We start from the raw sequence: 21114 nt of genomic DNA, 5'->3' as shown, positions 1-21114 counted from the left end.
TGACTATAAAAATACAAACAGAAAATACTGGAAATATGCAGGCCTGTCAGCATCACCCTTCTTACACCCTTCGTTCTACATGACCATCATTTTGGATAAAGGAAAACAAACCTGCTAGCAGTGGAATTTTAGGAGTAATTTGAGATCCCACGCTTCCAACATGGGACCATGTCCGCAGGGAGCATGAGTTGGAGATTTGTAGCTCCATCTCTGACCCATGCTCCCTTCAAGCCTGGGATCCCTGCTGAAACACAGGATTGTGGAATTAATTGATTATTGAATGAGTTTGATGAATTCTAAAATGCAAGTTTGTTAGTGTTCTTGTGTTAGGGAGGGGGGAAGAGAGTGCCCATGGTTCCCACTCCAGATTGCTATCAAGAAGCCTCTGCTCAAAGTGCATGCGTGTGGGCATCGGATGAGGACAGAATTGGCCATGCCACTGATGCCGACTCCCCGCCATCTCAGATGCAGATGCACAGCCTCATGGAGTTTACACATGATGAATGGCCACTCGGATAGCAATAGGCTTTCAGGAGAGGGGAAAGGAGGAGTAGGGGAGAAAATTGGAATCAATAGGGAGAAAAATAACTTGGAATTTGTTGCAAGTTTATGTAGCTTTAAGAAGTGCCATGTTATTGTTGTGGAAGAGAGGGGGGGGGTGAGTGACGCATGCGCAGTGCGGATGCCGTTGCACAAACACCATGACAGCTGCGGTGCGCGAGATGCGGCGACTGGTTCATTAAAGAAAACAAAACAAACCTCGGACCGATTAGAATCGAAATAATCGGATTAAACCGAAGCGGATTGCTTCCCCCCACTTGTGTGGGGGGGAAAATCTCGGGCCGATGAACCTGGCCAGTCTGAGCGGGGAGGGCGGCAGCAGCCACCTCCTCTTCGCTAACTTCAACCAGGATACCACGTAAGGAAGCCCCGAGGGTGGTGGGGTGAGGAGGGGAGGGAGGGAGGGAGAGAGAGGCTGGGAAAGGCCGGGGATATGCGGCCTAAGCTGCAGCGGAGGGCAGAAGGGGACCAGCAATAGTGGCACTCATCATCTGCCAGTCATGCCACTGTTTCTGGTGCCATTTTTTGTTGTTGCCTCTCATCAAATGATGATTAAAAAGAACATCATGAAGTAGAAATTTAAATTTGTTAAACTCCAATCATTTAAAAAAAAAATCCCTTGGGGATGCATTTTATTTTTAAAAATGCATCAGGAAATAAATTTCAGCTTAGTATGTGTTTGACAGATCCTAGTGTGCAACATCCAGTTTAAAGGGACAATGTCTTTTTTAGAAACCATCTTTGCATTCATCTCACTGATGTCTTGCACAACTAACGTGAAGTGATTTGTGTTAAGTGTTAGCAACAAGTTCCTTTTTTTTTAAAAAAAAGGTTTGCTTTAGGGACTGAACCTATGGTAGTTTGTAAATGCAGTTCGTCTTGCCATACAGGTTCAAGGCCAATCCAATAATTGGAGGGGAAGGATGATGTAGGGAGATGTATTTTCAGTGTGGACTATTCCTGCAATATGGGGTGGAGATTTATTGTGTAGCAACTGTTTGCATTTTCATTCCTATTTTTTTCTCTTGTTAAGAACTACAGTTCAAGACTCCACTCAGGTTGGGTTACCACCCAGATGCACTTGTAACCCAACAACATTAGTGTGTTCGTTCCCATGGTGGACTACTGGTCCCCAGGGTCACTCTGGGGGCAGCAGCTTGGCAATGAATTTAGCTATGTTTCTTTCAAAGTGGGAGATTTTTGCTTCAATTTTCTTCAAAGTTGTGTAGAACAGGGAGTACTTTATTCTGAGTGTGTTCCATTTATACTGCCCTCTCATAACTGGGAGTGATGCTTGATTATCAACGGGATGTGCTTTTGCAGCAGCTCAGAATAGTACAGAAGTCATCAGGCTGCACAGCTTGGAAGCTGTATAAATGAAATCACCTGTGACCTAATCCGTGTGTGTGAGAGAGTGAGTGCACTTACATAGGAACAGGAGTAGGCCATTCAGCCCCTCGAGCCTGTTCTGCCCTTCATTGAGATCATGGCTGATCTGTATCCTAACTCTATCCACCTGCCTTGGCTCCATAATCCCTTAATACCCTTGGCTAGCAAAAATCTATCAATCTCAGATTTAAATTATTAATTGAGCTAGCATGTACTGCTTTTTGTGGGAGAGCGTTCCACACTTCTACTACCCATTGCTTGAAGAAGTGTTTCTTCTCTCCTGAATGGCTTGGCTCTGATTTTAAGGTTATGTCCCCTTGTCTTAGACTCCCCCACCAGTGGAAAAAAATTCTCTCTATCTACCCTATCAATTCCTTTCAAAATCCTAAAAACCTCAATCAAATCACCCCTTAACCTTCTATATTCCAGGGAATACAAGCCTAGTTTATGTAACCTCTCCTCATAATTTAACCCTTGGAGCTCTGTTGAATCTGTGCTGCACTCCATACAAGGCCAACATATTCTTTCCAAGGTACAGTGCCCAGAACTGTACAAATTACTCCAGTTGTGGTCCAACCAGGGCTTTGTACAGCTATAGCAAAACATCCTCCCCTTTGTATTCTAGCCCTCGAGCTATAAAGGCTAACATTCCATTAGCCTTTTTGATTATTTTTTGTGCTTGACTACTACGTTTTAGTGATCTGTGCATATGGACCCCTAAATCACTTTGGACCTCCACTGTTCCTAGCGTTTCACCATTTAAAAAATACTTGGATCTATCCTTTTTTGGTCCAAAATGGATGACCTCACACTTACCTGCGTTGAAATCCATCTGCCACTGTTTTGCTCACTCACTTAATCTATCAATGTCTCTTTGTAATTTTATGCTCCCATCAAAGTACTTACTATGCCACCAATCTTTGTGTCATTGGCAAACTTGGATATATGGCTCTCTATTGTGTTATCTAAGTCATTAATAAATATAGTGAACAGTTGAGACCCCAGCACAGATCCTTGTGGGATACCATTCGTCCCTTCCTTCCAATTCGAGTACATACCCATTATCCCTATTCTCTGCCTTCTACCGCCTAACCAATCTCCTAACCAGGTCAATAATTTGCCTTCAATTCCATGAGCTTTAATTTTAGCTAACAGTCTCTTATGTGGAACCTTATTGAATGCCTTCTGGATGTCCGTGTAAACGACATCTATAGACATTCCCCTGTCTATTATTTTTCGTTACTTCCTCGAAAAATTCAGTTAGGTTCATGAGACCTACCCTTTACAAATCCATATTGGCTCTCTCTAATGAGCTCAAATTTCTCTAAGTGATCAGTCACTCTGTCCTTAATAGATTCCAATAACTTTTCCACAACAGATATTAGACTAACAGGTCTATAATTTTGTGGTTTCTCACTCTCCTTTCTTAAGACACCACTTGTGTCTTACTTGATCGAGTGCCACTTGGTTTTCTATGCTGTTTCTCAAGGTGTATCCTCTCGTGGTGTCACGCACACCAGCTAATAGACTCTTGGAGTGGTAGTGGTGCTGGAAGGTTGTGCAACATCCATACAGAGCTTAGTTGGATGACGGTAATAGAGGAATCCAGTATCAGTTTGCCTGTGTTCAGAGTAGCTTTGCGAATGTGACTCGATTTCCTTAGTGGTGGTGCTATCCACCTGTGTCAGAGTGTTTATTGTATTGTAGATAGAAACAGGTTTAATGTGAAAAAACTTGATTTTCTCCTCTGCACTATTATGAGTGTCCCTCAGTAGTTCTTTCAAACCCAGCTGTAACTTTCAAAAATAATGCTCCTTTAAAGGACTTCTTTGTAAAGACCAGCTACAGGTATTTTGTGGGTACAGATGTGCCCCACTGATGTTGCACAAAATCTGGCCACCACAACATATTAACAACAACAACAACAACTTGCATTTATATAGTGCCTTTAACGTAGTAAAACATCCCAAGGAGCAATTATCAAACAAAATTTGACATAAGGAAATATTAGGCCAAAAGCTTGGTCAAAGAAGTAGGTTTTAAGGAGGGGAGAGAGGTGGAGAGGTTTAGGGAGGCAATTCCAGAGCTTAGGGCCTAGGCAGCTGAAGGCACGGCCGCCAACAGTGGGGCGATGAAAATCGGGGATGCGCAAATTTAGTCTGCTTGTCCTGTATGGTTACACAGGTGGGTTCTATCTTTATCTTTTAAAGTGGTCCCTGCCATTTATTTTGTATGGTTCATGCACTGCAGAGCTGCCCTCACTTTTTAATGTCACAAAGCTACTTGAAGTTAGTATTATGTTGTTTCAAATGTTGGCGGTCACACAAGTTGGGGGATGGAGGATGGGGTGGTGGGAGAGGAGTAAGTAATTTACATTGGAAGCATTTCCTCCTGTATTTGCCTTCAATTCCTATCAAGAACAAAAATGTATATTTATATCATTTAACAGTATGACTGTTATGAAGTACTATTTGAGAAGTGTACAGAAGCTAAAAACACTTCTGAAGTTTTTTGAATACTACAATTAATAGTAATCGTGTATAATTTTGGATTCAGGTTTAGATGCAGAAACGAGTATCTCAGGGCTTCCTCCTTGGTCCTTCTTCTCTTCAACATTTATATGCCCTCTCTCAGTGATGTCATCAGAAACACGGAATCAGCTTTCACATGTATGATGATGGCTCACTGCTCTACCTCTCCACCTCCTTTATTGATCCCAAGGCTGTTGTTACACTCTTCAACTGCCTGTCTGACATTAAGAACGGGATGAGTCGAAATTTCCTTCAGCTAAATGTTGTGAAAAAAAACAAAGCCATTCTCTTCACCTGCACCTATGTGGCTTTGATCTTGACTCCACATTTGTCACATCAGGCTAAGCCAACAGTTGTGGAACCTTTATGTGTACTGCTCGAGCATGAGCTTAGCTTCCTTCCCCATGTCTAGTCCATTACCGAGACTGCTTTCTCCATGTTCAAAATATTGGCACCTCCTCTCCCCCCTGTTACTGCAGCTATAATCCAAATCTCTCTCACCTCAGGGCTTGCTTTCTCCACCACCTGCCTTGCCCCACTTTCTTCAAATTACAGCTCATTCAGATTGCCATGGCCTGTAACCATAACCGTACTCCTATCACCCTTGTTCTTGAAAAGCTGCACTAGACCCCGGTGCCACAGCAAATTGATTTCAAGATCCTCGTCCTTGCCTTCAGATCCTTTACTACCCTGCCTCAGTGATCTTCTGTAGCTGTAAATCTCAGCGCGCAATTTCCATTCCTCTAACTCTGGCTGAGTCCTCTCGCCCCACTTTGTTGGCTCCAAAACCAGTGGCTGCTCTTTCAGTCACCGTGCCCCTGCCATTTGAAACTCCCTTCCAAAACACCTGTGCCTTACAACCACCCACCCTTGTGCTTTCAGAAGCCGCCTTTCTTTTTCACCATGTTTTGTCCCCTCTCATCTTTCTGATGCCCTCTTGCAAGTTGTTGTTCAGTCCCAAAAGGGTTTTCGAAAGTTCTGAGCTAGAGAGCATTGATTTCTGACTTTCTTGAATAATGCTTTTTGTCTGCTGTATTGTTTTTGTAATGCTGTGCTGAGGAAATCTTCCATATTGTGATAGATCTGCAGGTGATATTTTCCTCCGATAGTGAGGTCTTTGCAGAGTGATGATTTTGTGTTTCTGTGGCTCTCCCCTGCTCCTTGTATTGAACTCAGCTGCTGGATTTCTATTACAGGTTATGTCAAATGTTCTTTCTACTCCCCCAAATGTACAGCAGATTCATTGGTGGCAAATGGTGATTCCTTTTAGTTTGGGGTTTATACATGAGCGATGAAGCTTTTTTTTTCCCCAGTAGATTTCTAAAATGCTGAAGAAAAAGGTATCCTTAAGAATTTGAAACTCAACAACTATGTGCTACATTCGGTTAGCTGCATCTGAGATCTGAAATTGAATCTAGTTCAAACTGATGAATTAAAAGTCTCCGTCACCTGTAATTAGCCTGAATAGAACCTGTTCTGGTGAGTTTCAGCTTCTGGGCGTGAGTTCACAACACAAAACTACCCATGTATTTGCAAAAATTGGGATTAAACTGGCATCTCATCTAGACAGCACAAAGAATGCCTACCCAGTGTGGAAATGTAAAACTTTATGCTGGTACAGACGGGGCACCTCACCTTACATTGAGCTGCTGTTGAGCAGGGAGGAAGAGGGTTATTTGTGCATCTAGATCACGATGACCTGGAACTGCTTGATGCTGACACTGGCTGTCGAAAGTGTCCAGTTCTCCAGCGCTGGTATCCCTTCGCTTGAGTGACAGAAATATTTTTTAAAAAGTAGTGCCATAATGATAAGGATGCAGACTTTATTTTTTCCCATGCAAGTTGGTATCGTCATGCTCCAATGAGCTGAGCCCAGCTACTTCTCCAGTGGGAGAAAGCCACGGATAGAGTTCTTCCCATGTTGTCGTTGCACACCTCCTAATGATAAGTGTTGAGCAGTAGTCGCAGAGGTCTGAGAAAAGATTGCCCAACCTGCTTTTTAGCCATAGGTACTGTGTGACTTAGGGGGCCTAGAGGACTGAAGAGAAAATAAAATTATGTAACGCCATCTGAAAAAAAACCTCAGCGATAGCTCTGTACCCAAAGAACAGCAGCATACACTCACCTTTTACAGACTTCAGTTAGCTGTGATCGCTATCGTTGCTAAAATCTTTTTTAATTTGTTTTTTTGCGTGTGGGGTAGGCTGGCCAGTAGCTATATTAAAAGATGCATCATGAGGTAAGGGTGAAACTGTTTTGAGATGATTCCTTAGTGGAAAACGGCAAAAAAAAGTATCGTACACAAAGCTTAAAATACGCTACAAGCCCCTTGTTTGAAATGTTATTGCTGAATGCACACTGGACAAAATGGATAGCTTGTGTGCTGGTGATTGGTTGATAATAACACTGATTATTGGAGTAAAGGGGTTGAGAAAATCATCCAGGAATTGCACCGGTCTCTGGGCTGTATACGAATACAGCTGTTCCCTGTAGTATTTAGGTTCCACCCAGATGTTGCAGACTTGCTGTCGGATGCACCAAAATGCAACCAGTCAAATTGTTTCCTTCTCCAGTTGCAATCTGGTTGATTTCTACAATACTTTTAGATACTTCCTTTGTAGTTTGATTAGAAGTTGAATAATGAGGACTTGATGTACTTGTCTTAGAGCCAAATCACAGTGAATCTGTTCTAACTTGTCTGAGTGTATTTTTAAGTTTCTTTTGGTGGACAGTCAGGCCACCTGTTAGGTGCACCATTCCACAGTTGAGAAGGTGAGCAATCTGTTTCAATGAATCTGTCAGACATCACTTTTGAACCACCTACAGAAGGGAGTGTCCTAGTGACTTGGTTGCCTTTTCAATTCTACCACTCCACAGCCTAAAGCATTGGGGCCACAAGAAACTGTGGCACTGCACTAGCCTGTGATTTATACATTCGGTTCCCAGTGCATGTACTTTTTTTTCTCGTTTGAGAATCGTGATAATTAAAAATTGTGGTGGGTAAAACAGTTCTTTTATGTACAAACTAACTATGGTATTGTAGACATTCATAAACCCCTCTCCCACATCTGAGCACTGTCACCATTAACCGGAAACTCCGCACAGCCAGGGAGAGAATAAAGAAAGAACTTGCATTTATATAGAGCCTTTCACAACCTCAGGATGTATTAAAGCGCTTTACAACCAATGGAGTACTTTAAAAAAAAAAGTGTAGTCACTGTTGTAATGTAGGGAAACACGGTAGCTAATTTGCGCACAGCAAGGTCCAACAAACAACAATGAGATAAATGGCCAGATAATCTGTTTTTAATTATATTAGAATCATGACAAATGCCTTTAAGCAGCTATGGATGTTTGCTGGGGGGTGGGGGGAGGAGCGTGGGTAGAGAAGGATGAAAATTGCTTTTGAAGGATCTGTATGTAAGATGCAGGTTTGTAATGTCGCTGTGAAAAGAATCTCAACTTAATTTTTGTCAGGAGTACTGAGTACCCTATGCAAATTAGTTAAATACTTTTGCAAAAAATCTTCCAAGGGTGCAGGGAAATAGGATCAGATTACTCAGATGTGGAGCTAGATGGGCCAGATAGGCTTCTGTGCTGAGTTTTTTATGATTCTATGCAGATAATGGCCTTTGCTACACATGCACCCGCGTCCTGCAGTTCCAGTATGACTGTTCTAGAACTTCCTTAATTTTGTAGAACAAGCAAAAACTATTTGACCAGACTTGATGTGACAGCATGTTTAGTCGTTTTCTGGAAATAGTTTCAGCTGTGTCTTTGGTATTCCACTTTGGCTTCAGTCAAGTACAAAACCAAACTTCAAGTTTGCTGACCGGCTTGGATCATCAAATTGAAGTTTAGACCCTTGCTTTTGTTGGCTGAAGTCAAACCTTATCACCTGCACGCTGTATATTAAATAATAAAGGCCTGTTGTAAATGGTACTGACAAGAAGCCTCTTAATGGGATCATCTGTGTGGTGTGCATATTGCTCCCAACGTTCAATTGTTCCTATTAACTTCTCACATGCAGCTTCCTGTCGTATTTTCCACAATATATTTTGGGTGTCACACTGGAAAGCATAACCGGTGTCCTTGTTATTTTGCAATAAAACTGTACCTCAAGATAGAACAAGGGCAGCTTGGATTTCAGCTGTTCTTAGGTATATAGTTTAAAATTCTCTTTAAAACCTAGCAGGTCAGCAAAAGGCTCAAATAAATGTTTTTGGTAACTTACAGATCAAGTTTTAAAACCTTAATCGGTGAAGTAGGCAGTGGTAAATTCCTGTGTTAAAGAGCTGTCTCATGACTGTCAGCTGCAACCCCTCAACGATCCTAGTGCAAAGACAATTGAGGCAGGAGATTGCTGTTTTACAGCCACATCTTAGCAGGAGGTAAAACATATTACTGCGTTTTAAAACTTTTCTTTGTTCTGAGATCTTGGGCGTCTCGTTTACATTACAAAAGAGTAATATAGTGTTTTGTGGGGAGGGGTGGGTGAATGAAGGGAGTGAGGGCTACTAGTTGAAAATAGTTTTTTTTGGATCGCAACCCCAAAATTTTCAGACTTTGCATTCCCAGTGAGAAGCTTGTACTTTTACGCACCGACGTTAAACCCGGAAATAAAGCCGGGTTGCGGTCGTGACCCAAAAAACAACTATTTTCAACTCCCACCCGCCCCCCAACCCACCTGTTCTTGGGGTTTAAAATCACCCCCTTGGTGTAGTTTGTTGCAGCTTAGGAGGGAGGATAAGATCGATGTGACTCCTCCATCTGAATTAACCCCAGGATTTTTTCTTTGCTGAAATTTCTTTTATGACCCTTGAAGTGATTCTGGGTTACATCAGCACTGATATAGAACCCATAACCTCACTGATTTATAGTCAAATGTTTTTGGGGTGATTCTGGTTTGTGTGACAATTTTGGTCTTCTCAAATGGCTCAGTTCTTAAAGGTACTGAGCTACGTTTACCCATAATGTCCCCGGTTTGATCATTGGTTTTTGTTGAGTTAGTTGATTTCAGCAAGGCTCGCATTAGGGCCTCCATTCTGAACTAGGCAGGGGAAAAAGCAGCGATGGTTCATGCTCCTAATCATTGTCTAATAGTGTATATGTGTAGGTGCTGGATGAAGATGAGATCAAGTTCAGCTGTGATGGCCATCACAGGAGCCACTTGCTGTCTAGGTTTCCACATAGAAAAATAGTCAGTTAGACAAGTACCTGTGAAACTGTACTGCAGCTTGAGTCAGGGCCTTCAGGAGAGGAAAGGAGAAAGTTTGAGTGCATGTTTACATGGACAACCTTTCAAATTGTTGCTCTGCTGGGTTTTAACAGTAAATTTTAAATATGGTCGAAATAACAGCTTGCTCCTTTATTTGGCCATCACATGTTTAACTAGGCCGCATAAAGTTAGGATTGGTAACTGAAAATTTTTGAGGTGATAACCACCACTTGAGGTAAACGTAAGCTTCGTGCACTGAAATGGTTTGCTGGTCGAGCAGATGTTGCCGTGGTGGAAGCAGAGCTGTATTTATCTTCGAACCCTATCATTTCCATTATATCCTTTTCATTTTTTTTTAGTTAGGTCAATTACTGTGAACTTAAATTGGGTTTCTGTTAGCAGTACTTTGAAAAGATTTCCTTTGTCTTTGTGTGTGAAAGGCAGTGAAGCAAATACACAGTCACCATTTTCAAGGGTATGCGGTCCCATTCTGTTCATGTCCTTGCCTGTAAAAAAAAACCTAGTTAGGTCAAGGTTGTTTGGTTAATGCAAGTTTGCCACAGTGGGGGCAGATGGAACCTAGTTGCCTGTAATTGCTATAAACCATTAAACATGGTGCCATGCCACATGGAAATTCCAAATAGCTTTGTTTCAGGCTTGGCCTAGTAAACAACTCTCCATCCACATGGATGATAGATTATTATTGACCTGTTGAGAAAGGATCAGAGGCTTCATTGGAAGATAACGAGTGTGATGGGTCATCTGGAATGTTGAAATCCAGCTTAGATGCTATAAATGTAAATGACTCTCCCTATTCTGCAGTTCAGTTTCCATTTTCAATGTCTGGTCTCTGTGCAGAAGGCAAGATCATTTGCCTCACCCACATACTGGGCAGTCTTTCAATTATTTTTAACTCTTGGGACTGATTCAACCTTTGTTGTTTTATAAGTATTCATACTGTTGGTATTTTGCTGTAATATTTTGCTTCTGTATAATTCTGATGGTAAAATTGCAAATCAAGTTTATCTCTGAATTATACAGTCTGACCAGTGTGGTGTTTTTCTGCTATCTGAGTAGTAAGGTGCTGATGGTGGGGGGCAACTGTGCAAGGTTTAATGTGATGTATTTTGGTGAAAAGTGTGATTGTTAATCCTGTGGCCACGTTCTTCTATTCACGGCACATAAAAAGATGTAAGTTTCAGGTCATAGGGGGATGAGGGTTTGTTTATGGAAACTTCAATTCACTATGAACACAAATAAAGTGGGGAGAACGTTCACCTTGTAACAGTCCCATTTCCTTGACTCGGCAGGTTATAAGTTAACAAGCTTTTATTGCAAGTTGAATAATCAACTGTTCAGCTTGTTTTCAGTTTAAATACTTGGTTATTTAGCCCAGTCGGAAATTGCGCTGCTGTGTCAATGTTTGTGTGGAGGTGTGATGTGTGCAGACTGGCTGCCCCTGTGAAGCAGCGTGCACTGAGCATCCTTTCTACAGTGTTTTACTGTGCAATTTTCACCACATAATCAAAAATGCCTCAAGATTTTTTCTTGGGTTGGAAGGGTTGGCATACTTGACTCCTGTCACTGTAGTTCATTACTTGTGAGTGCTGGCAACTCTGTGCAGCCTTTTCAGCTGCTTACTGCGATGAATCTGTATTCCTTATCACTCCAGCACAGTAATTGGCTGAAGAGATGTGTAATAATGTCAGCAACAATGAACAGCCTGATTCTGTACAGCAGGTTCTTAGCGCTGCAAAATACTTGAAGATGCCAGTTGTTTAGTGCAAATAACATTGGTTCTGTGCGTATGGATGCCTACGATTTTTCCCACTTTAATTTTTGCTGATATGTTATACGATTGTGCATTGTGTGTTAATATTATATGTATAGTGGGCAAAATTGAAATTAGACAAATGGTTTCGTTTTGAAGCTATAAGATTTAAGAAAGAAAGACCTTGCATTTATATAGCACCTTTTGCATCCTCTGGCTATCTGAAAGTGCTTCACAGCCAATGAATTACTTTTGCAGTGTAGTCATTGTTGTCTTGTAGGCAAATATGGGCAGCCAATTTGCAAACTGCAAGGTCCCACAACAGCAGTAAGATGAATGACCAGTTGATCTGTTTTGGTGGTGTTGAGTGAGGGATAAATATTGGCCAGAAAATAAGGAGAACTTCCTGCTCTTCAAATAGTGCCATGGGATCTTTTATGTCCATCTGAACAAGCAGAGGGCACCCTGGTTTAACATCCCATGCAAAGATAATGGCCGGTAATTTCCTCGGAGCTGCTCCCACTCCGACGCTGTAATTTCACTTCCGGCGGAGTGGGAGCTGCTCAGAGGAAATTCCCAGCCAATACCTCTGTCACGCAGCTCTCCCTCAGTACTGCACTGAAATGCCAGTCTGGCGTGGGGCTTGAACCCGCAATCTTCTAACTAATAAATACTTGTATTCATATTCTGCATTATCATGTAAAAATGCTCAAAACACTTCACACAATAAGTTACCTTTGAAGTGCAGTGAGTGTTCCTCCTAGCCAACCTCTTCTCTCAATCTGGGACCTGCTTTGTATCTAGCTACTTGACTAAAGTTGAGCTTTCCTGCGGTTGACCATGCGGACAAAAACAAATCAGTTGGTAAATAAAACATGATCATATTTTAACTGAACCCTGCAGCTTGACATGCAAACCAAATTTATTCTAACTCTTTCCAGGGATTCATTATTTTATACTCTACTGGCTTCCTGTGTTCCAACTTCAAGAACCTTGCCCTGTTTTCAGATCTTTCCAAGACTTTGCTGTCGTCTGTTTGACCTTCTGCCTTGCATTCTTGACACATCTTCAGCTCCTCTGAATCCTTGTTCCCCATGTCCTCCATTCCATTATTGGTGGTGATCTTTCGCTGTGCTCTGGAATTTTCTCCCAAAACTGCTTCCCGGTTTTCTGGAGAGGATGAGAATGGAATGGCTCTTTACTAGGTTTAGGCAGAAAGGGATCAAGAGGCTGTCATAGAGTCATAGAGAGAGTCATAGAGTCATACAGCACGGATAGAGGCCCTTCGGCCCATCGTGTCCGCGCCGGCCATCAGCCCTGTCTACTCTAATCCCATATTCCAGCATTTGGTCCGTAGCCTTGTATGCTATGGCATTTCAAGTGCTCATCCAAATGCTTCTTGAATGTTGTGAGGGTTCCTGCCTCCACAACCCTTTCAGGCAGTGAGTTCCAGACTCCAACCACCCTCTGGGTGAAAAAGTTCTTTCTCAAATCCCCTCTAAACCTCCCGCCTTTTACCTTGAATCTATGTCCCCTTGTTATAGAACCCTCAACGAAGGGAAAAAGCTCCTTAGTATCCATCCTATCTGTGCCCCTCATAATTTTGTACACCTCAATCATGTCCCCCCTCAGCCTCCTCTGCTCCAAGGAAAACAAACCCAATCTTCCCAGTCTCTCTTCATAGCTGAAGCGCTCCAGCCCTGGTAACATCCTGGTGAATCTCCTCTGCACCCTCTCCAAAGCGATCACATCCTTCCTGTAGTGCGGCGACCAGAACTGCACACAGTACTCCAGCTGTGGCCTAACCAGTGTTTTATACAGCTCCATCATAACCTCCTTGCTCTTATATTCTATGCCTCGGCTAATAAAGGCAAGTATCCCATATGCCTTCTTTACCACCTTATCTACCTGTTCCGCCGCCTTCAGGGATCTGTGAACTTGCACACCAAGATCCCTCTGACCCTCTGTCTTGCCTAGGGTCCTCCCATTCATTGTGTATTCCCTTGCCTTGTTAGTCCCTCCAAAGTGCATCACCTCGCACTTTTCCGGGTTAAATTCCATTTGCCACTGTTCCGCCCATCTGACCAACCCATCTATATCGTCCTGCAGACTGAGGCTATCCTCCTCACTATTTACCACCCTACCAATCTTTGTATCATCAGCGAACTTACTGATCATACCTTTTACATTCATATCCAAGTCATTAATGTAGACCACAAACAGCAAGGGACCCAGCACCGATCCCTGTGGTACCCCACTGGCCACAGGCTTCCAGTCACAAAAACAACCTTCGACCATCACCCTCTGCCTTCTGCCACTAAGCCAGTTTTGTATCCAAAGTGCCAAGGCACCCTGGATTCCATGGGCTCGTACCTTCTTGACCAGTCTCCTGTGGGGGACTTTATCGAAGGCCTTACTGAAATCCATGTATACCACATCCACTGCGTTACCCTCATCCACACGCCTAGTCACCCCCTCAAAAAATTCAATCAAATTAGTCAGACATGATCTTCCCTTGACAAAGCCATGTTGACTATCCCTGATTAATCCTTACTTCTCCAAGTGGAGACTAATTTTGTCCTTCAGAATTTTTTCCAATAATTTTCCTACCACTGATGTTAGGCTCACTGGCCTGTAGTTCCCCGGTTTTTCCCTACTCCCCTTCTTGAATAATGGTATTACATTAGCGGTTCTCCAGTCCTCTGGCACATCCCCTGTGGCCAGAGAGGTTCTGAATATATGTGTCAGAGCCCCCGCAATCTCCTCCTTTGCCTCACACAGTAGCCTGGGATACATTTCGTCCGGGCCTGGGGATTTATCCATTTTTAGGCCTGCTAAAACCGCCAATACCTTCTCCAGCTCGATGTTAATATGTTCGAGTATATCACAGTCCCCCTGCCGTATTTCTATGTCTACATCGTCCTTCTCCATAGTGAAAACAGATGCAAAAAATTCATTTAGAACCGCTCCTACATCTGCCGGCTCCACACACAGATTGCCATTTTTGTCCCTAATGGGCCCTATTTTTTCCCTAGTCATCCTCTTACCCTTAATATACTTATAAAACATCTTAGGATTTTCCTTTATTTTGCTCGCCAGTGTTATTTCATGGCCCCTCCTTGATCTCCTAATTTCTTTTTTAAGTATCCCCCTGCACTTTTTGTACTCCTCTAGGGCTTCCTCCGTCTTTAGCCTTTTGTATCTGCCAAAAGCCCTCCTTTTTTTCCTAATCCATTCTCGTATATCCCCTGACATCCAAGGTTCCCTGGAGTTCTTGGAACCACCCTTGACCTTTACGGGAACATGTTGCCATTGTATGGTCTCAATCTCCCTTCTGAAAGACTCCCATTGCTCCGATGCGGATTTTCCTACAAGCAGCTGATCCCAGTCCATTTTGGCCAGATCCTGCCTTATCCTATTAAAATCGGCCTTCCCCCAATTTAGAACCTTTATTTCCGGCCCCTCCCTGTCCTTTTCCATGACCACCTTAAATCTCACCGAATTATGGTCACTGTCACCAAAGTGCTCACCTACTAGCACTTCTTCCACTTGGCCGGCCACATTCCCTAGAATTAGGTCCAGTACCGCCCTCTCTCTTGTAGGACTTTCTACATGCTGGCTCAAAAAGCTCTCCTGGATGCATGTTAAGAATTTTGTACCCTCTAAGCCTTTTACACTCTGAGTAGCCCAGTTAATATTGGGGAAGTTGAAATCCCCCACGATTATTACCCTATTATTTGCACAATAGGGTAATAAGGAGTTATTAATGATTTCAGAAACATTAATAACTCCTGAGAAATTGCTGGCAATGTTTCATATCCCCCCCCCTTTCATATCCAAGGACACAGATATTAGAGTCTAGTAACAACTAGCATCTGCTGTTGTTATTTCCAGAAACTTGGACCGTAACAGCATGTTATGGAAGTCCTAATGGATTTGAATCCTCTCTGCAAAGGGAGAGCATCAATTATAATTGATAGGTTTGGCCATGTTAAGTTGTTGATAAGAGCAAAAGTTTTTATTAATATATCAACATGGGTCAGCATTACTGGATTGGGGAAGGCATCTGTTAATGCTGTTGAGGAAGATGGAAATTTTTCTCTTGGTCAGTTTTGCTGGAGCTGTTAACCCTTGCAGTGGTATTAGTCTGGCTCAATTTGTTGGCATACTATGACATTATTACCAGCTTGAGACCTCCACCTACTTAGAGTGACGCTGCATACTGCCAGGTAAAGTAGAGCTTTGTGAATGCATGTTTACATCTATGCAGGGAGCTTTTCTGGTCTATCTTGAAACGCCATTTAAATTCTTAATGCTATTAATGAAGATCCAGCATGTCGGTGTTTTTGCTAAAAGTTAGGTTTAAGACGTTTGTTTGTATCAGTTGCAATTATCTTGAAGTGGTGTGAAACTACCTCTATAAGGTCATCTTGTAACCAGGATATGATCCCACAGACTTTACCTGAATTATACTACAAACTACTCAATACAAAGCCAAAACTGTTTCATTCCAGTACAAAATATACAGTATAACCAGCCTGGTAGTGGCATATGATCTTTGCATAATTATGAGGTAAGGTTGGTGGTTGTTTCATGGTCATGTTTCTTTGTGGTTTGTAAAATGTGATTGGGCTCAGGCAGTTTCCTGTTTGGTCTGGGGCAGGGGAAAGATAAGATACTGAAGCATTTTGGCATCCCATCCTTGAATTGTGTTGCACTATTACAACACTCATTCTCCATTTAAAATCTTCTATCACCTTTCCAGCAAAATTACACAACTGATTCCCCCTCAAGGCTGCACAGTTCCAACACAAAAGTTCTCTTGTCACTTGTGATTAATTTTGCACTTTCTGCAGCTCTGTCACTTACCACAAATTAACACTGCACAGTTAGTGCTGCACCATTACTTGGTGCAACAACCTCTTCATGCTATTGTCACTAAACTATAAATACTGTGGCTACAAGAGCAGGTCAGAGGCTGGGTATTCTGCGGCGAGTGACTCACCTCCTGACTCCCCAAAGCCTTTCCACCATCTACAAGGCACAAGTCAGGAGTGTGATGGAATACTCTCCACTTGCTTGGATGAGTGCAGCTCCAACACCACTCAAGAAGCTCGACACCATCCAAGACAAAGCAGCCCGCTTGATTGGCACCCCATCCACCACCCCAAACATTCACTCCCTTCACCACCGGCGCACAGTGGCTGCAGTGTGTACCATCCACAGGATGCACTGCAGCAACTTGCCAAGGCTTCTTCGACAGCACCTCCCAAACCCGCGACCTCTACCACCTAGAAGGACAAGAGCAGGAGGTACATGGGAACACCACCACCTGCACGTTCCCCTCCAAGTCGCACACCATCCCGACTTGGAAATATATTGCCGTTCCTTCATCGTCGCTGGGTCAAAATCCTGGAACTCCCTTCCTATCAGCATTGTGGGAGAACCTTCACCACACGGACTGCAGCGGTTCAAGAAGGCGGCTCACCACCACCTTCTCTAGGGCAATTAGGGATGGGCAATAAATGCTGGCCTCACCAGCAACGCCCACATCCCATGAATGAATAAAAAAAAACTGGCCTTTTTTGACCTCAGTTGACTAGAATGTGGGGTTAAAGGGGATCTTTTCCACACAGTCAAGCAGAAAAACACAAATTAATTTTATTTTGCCTCAAAGGTCCAGCAATTGTGTTGAGTGCATCGCTGGGTTGTGAGAAGCCTGTTCCTGTCGTAAATTTACTTTTTTTTTGGTTCCAATACCTGAACATTTTCTTTTAGTGATGTGGGTGTGTATTCTGTGCCTTTTTCCCATTGATACTTCTAGTATAAATCTTTTTACTATTTGGCTCAGTTCTGTGGGTGGTGTACCATCTGTGTGCGTGTTTTCATTAAAGATGTGTGTGTCTTTTTCCTTGGCTGTTTTCTTAAGCATTTGAGTTTTTAAATGTCTCTTTGATGTTCTGTTGCAGTCTTGTAGGTTCTGGCATATGATATTATTCTTGTGCAGTTTATTCATTTGTTTTTTCCTGTGTTCCTCAGTATTTTGTCTCAGTGGCTGTAAAGCTTTGAGTGTCATTTTTTGTTAGGGTGTTTTTGTTTCTATTTGTACTTAATGGGGTTTTTCTCTCTCTAATTGTCCAATTGATGAAATGTAATTGGGGATTTAACCTGTAAATACAAAAAGATTGGATGGGAGATTTTCATTGTTTGAAAGAAGGAAATACTCGCATTTATATCGCACTATACATTATCAATACATTTCAAAGCTCTGGGAATGTAGTGACTGTAGTTAAGTAGGCAAATGCTGCAGCCATTCTGAAGCAGCGGTGTCTCTCAAACAGTAACGAGGTGAATGACTGACTGATTTAGTCTTTTTTTGTTGGTATTGGTTGACGAAGGAATGTTAGCCAGGACACCAGGATAACTGCCTGCTCCTCTTCGAATAGTTCCATGGGATGGTCAATGTGAAATTGAACAGGTCTTTGTGTGGGGCCATTGGTAGGCCAGCTGCATGGTGACTCCTGAAGAAATGTCCATAATGCATTTATTTGTTCCTCCTTTTACCTCTAATATACTTTATTTTCTCCTCTCTTTGGTGTCTATCCCTCTCCCCTTGCTGTACTTTCCCACACAACAACATTTGCTGGGCAAAGGCAGAATGTACGTGGCCAGTTTGCAGGCTGTCCATTCGGTTGCTGGGAGATGGTGGCATGGGTGACTGCACAGCTGCTTTATATTGCTGCTGTAGTGCTGCTGGCTCCTGATGTGCGGGTCTTGTGAAATCTCCTGAAATAAATCGCACAAAATGTTTTGTATCAAATTTGCTAAATGTCAACCTCAGTTTACCGTTAATAAAAGTAGGATTTTCTATCAATATACTATTTTCACACTAAATGTGTGCACACAGGCCTGTGCACACATCCTGTCTCAGATGTGTGCAAATGGCCTGTGAGCCCTTGATATTTGTCTGTGAAGCCCCATTGATTGTCCCTGCTATAGTCTGTTCAATGTATAATAATTCAGTTAGTTTGTAATTTAGCATGGGGGGAGTGATTTTATATGGTAATTGCACAAAATCATTTTTTAATTAAAGTCTGAAGCTTGGCTTCGGGGAGATACTTGTATATGAATCCCGTGTTGTGTATTGTAACTCTTCCAAGTGACTCCATGGTATGTAACTAAGCTGTCTACAAAGTCAGAAAGTTTGGACATCCCTGGCCTTAGCTTAAATGCAGTTGCTTACAATAGTTAAAGAGTGTTTTGGGGGATTTTTTTCTGTGTCTCAGATTTTTTAAAAAAGCTTTATTTTTTCCACAGCACAGATAGGTCATGTCTATCTGTGAAATAAGATTTTTATTTCCACAAGCGAGGCAGACTTTTTTCTTTTAACCTTCTAAGTGAAAATTTTAAAAGTAGTACATGCAGAGTCAACTGTTGCTCAGTTGGTAGGACTATCGCCTCTGTTAGAAGGATGTGGGTTCAAGTTCCACTCCAGAAACTTGAGCACAAAATTTAGGCTGACCCTCCAGTGCAGTACTGAGGGAGTGTTGCATTGTCAGAGATGTCATCTTTCAGATGAGACGTTAAACTGAGGCCCTGTCTGCCCTCTCCAAGTGAACGTAAAAAATTGAAGAAGGGCAGGGGAGTTCTCTAATATTTATCCTTCAACCAACACCATACAAAACAGGTTACCCGGTCATTATCATATTGCTGTTTGTGGGATCTTGCTGTGTGCAAATTGGCTGCTGCGTTTCCTACATTACAACAGTGACTACACTTCAAAAGTACTTCATTGGCTGCAAAGCACTTTGGGACGTCCTGAGGTCGTCAAAGGCGCTATATAAATCCAAGTTCTTTCTTTATATCTTTTTAAATATTAAAATAAATTGGAATAAACTGAACAGTTTCTTATGAAAGGTGCATTGGCATTTAATGACAGTCTTGCATTCAGTGCTGGACGGATTGTAAATGTTCATGTACTTTCCGTTGGTGGTGTGACGAAAGTAGAGTGGAGCAGTGGCGTATAAAACCTCTCAGAGGAAAGTAGTATTCAGTCACTGAATGTAGAATGTTCCTTTTCACAGTTTAAAGTGCCCTCTTTATTTAAGTATAAAGTGTACTCTGACTACTTTAAAGTAGAATTGCATTCTTGACAATTGAACTTGGGAGTCTGAATACAGATAAGATCTCATAATGCCACATATAACCATACCCTCTGTGAACCCAAGTCATTCTCAGAGATTTCCCAATGGAACCCATAGAATTTTGATTCTGAAAGCACTTAAGTTGTTTGTCAGTGGTATTGGAAGTGTTCCTGTAATGCAGTTCTCAGTAAACTGGCACAGCAGGTGTCTACTGATCATTTATTACAAGTTCTCACCAAATGATTTATGAATCTACTGAGGCTGCTGGTCTGATGTAAGATTTCCTGGTCTTAATCTAGCAGATTAGTATAGTTTTGAGCCTATTTCATCCCCATGGCTGGAACAAAATGTGCACACTCCACTGTCTAGCTGTGAATACAAAATCACATGTGAAAAACTTTAACCCTTTGAGTAGCTGGTTCAGTTTTATTTTACAGCTTTTATTTAGAGATATCTTTTTTGTGACTATTGCAGAAATAATTTGTAAATTTTAGTAGTATTCAATAGTTGTATTGCTTTGACCCTTATTTGCTGACTGGGATTCTGCCAGTGTCTTGCCTGTAACCAGCCAGTATGAGGTGAGTGAAGGGGGGGCAACATGACTTGGTTCCCAACCTTTTCCTTTCCCCTGTGGGGAATGTGCCTTACTTACACTTGGTGTCACTCTGTTGGCCAGGCTAAAGGTTACCATTTCAAATTTACCATATTTGGAAATTGTGCTATCCTTGTTCAAACTGGATTTCATTTTAATCAAATTTTTACCCCCTCCACCAATTCCCCCCCCCCCTTTCATATGCTGAGGTACTATTCCATAGACACCACCTGCACTTCACTACGATTCCCTTTTTCACGTGAGCGCCGAGAGGGTAACTGTTGGAAAGCTATTTGACCGTGGGGACATCTCCAACAAACCAATCCTGCCATCGGCTGATGTCCAAACACATGCACTTTCTAGTAGGGATGACTGGAAAGCAATTGGGAGCAGGATGCTGGCTGAGTATTTTTTTCACCCCTCCCTACCCAGAGGCATTAAAATCAAATGTAGCACCCTTGCTATCACAACGGCTGAGATCAACTAGGCTTGTACTGACTGGAAATTGAACCCGAGACAGTCCCAATTTGTATTGCTGAACACCACACTTGGTAGTGCCATTACCCACTAAGCCAGTGATCTCTAACTTGATTTTATTAAGCATTATATATTTACCACATGTACCGTGAAATAATCTGGTTATGGAGAGTGTGACAAAATGAAGTAACCCTGTCTTGTTTTAGCTTTGTAGAGATTCCTTTAATTCAGACACCAGTCACAGAGGTTTGATTAAAAACTAGCTACAGCCAGAATCTTGTCCCACGTTTAACTTGATACAGATGTTGCAAGTTTCATCAGTTGTCTGCAAAACTCGAGGGAGGATCCACGCTACTTTCGAGCAAACACAGATTGTGGGATTTGTTTAGTTATGTGTATGACGGACGATATTTTCAAATCCAGGACGTCCC

The 21114-nt window shown here is 42.3% G+C and overlaps 1 protein-coding gene across 1 annotated transcript in view; it reads left to right on the top strand.

The window, feature by feature from the left end:
- The first annotated feature begins 681 nt into the window (after nt 1–681).
- Nucleotides 682–21114, top strand: part of wipi2 (WD repeat domain, phosphoinositide interacting 2) — a 51207-nt gene continuing 30774 nt past the window's right edge. The window contains exon 1 of the mRNA XM_068002887.1: nt 682–919. Coding sequence (XP_067858988.1) covers nt 846–919 — 74 coding nt within the window. The 5' untranslated portion in view covers nt 682–845. The remainder of the gene's footprint in view (nt 920–21114) is intronic.

Source organism: Heptranchias perlo, chromosome 22, assembly GCF_035084215.1.
Source record: "Heptranchias perlo isolate sHepPer1 chromosome 22, sHepPer1.hap1, whole genome shotgun sequence".
Taxonomy (NCBI): domain Eukaryota; kingdom Metazoa; phylum Chordata; class Chondrichthyes; order Hexanchiformes; family Hexanchidae; genus Heptranchias; species Heptranchias perlo.
The sequence above is the reverse complement of the archived record's forward strand: the minus strand, read 5'-3'. Positions and strand labels throughout refer to the sequence as shown.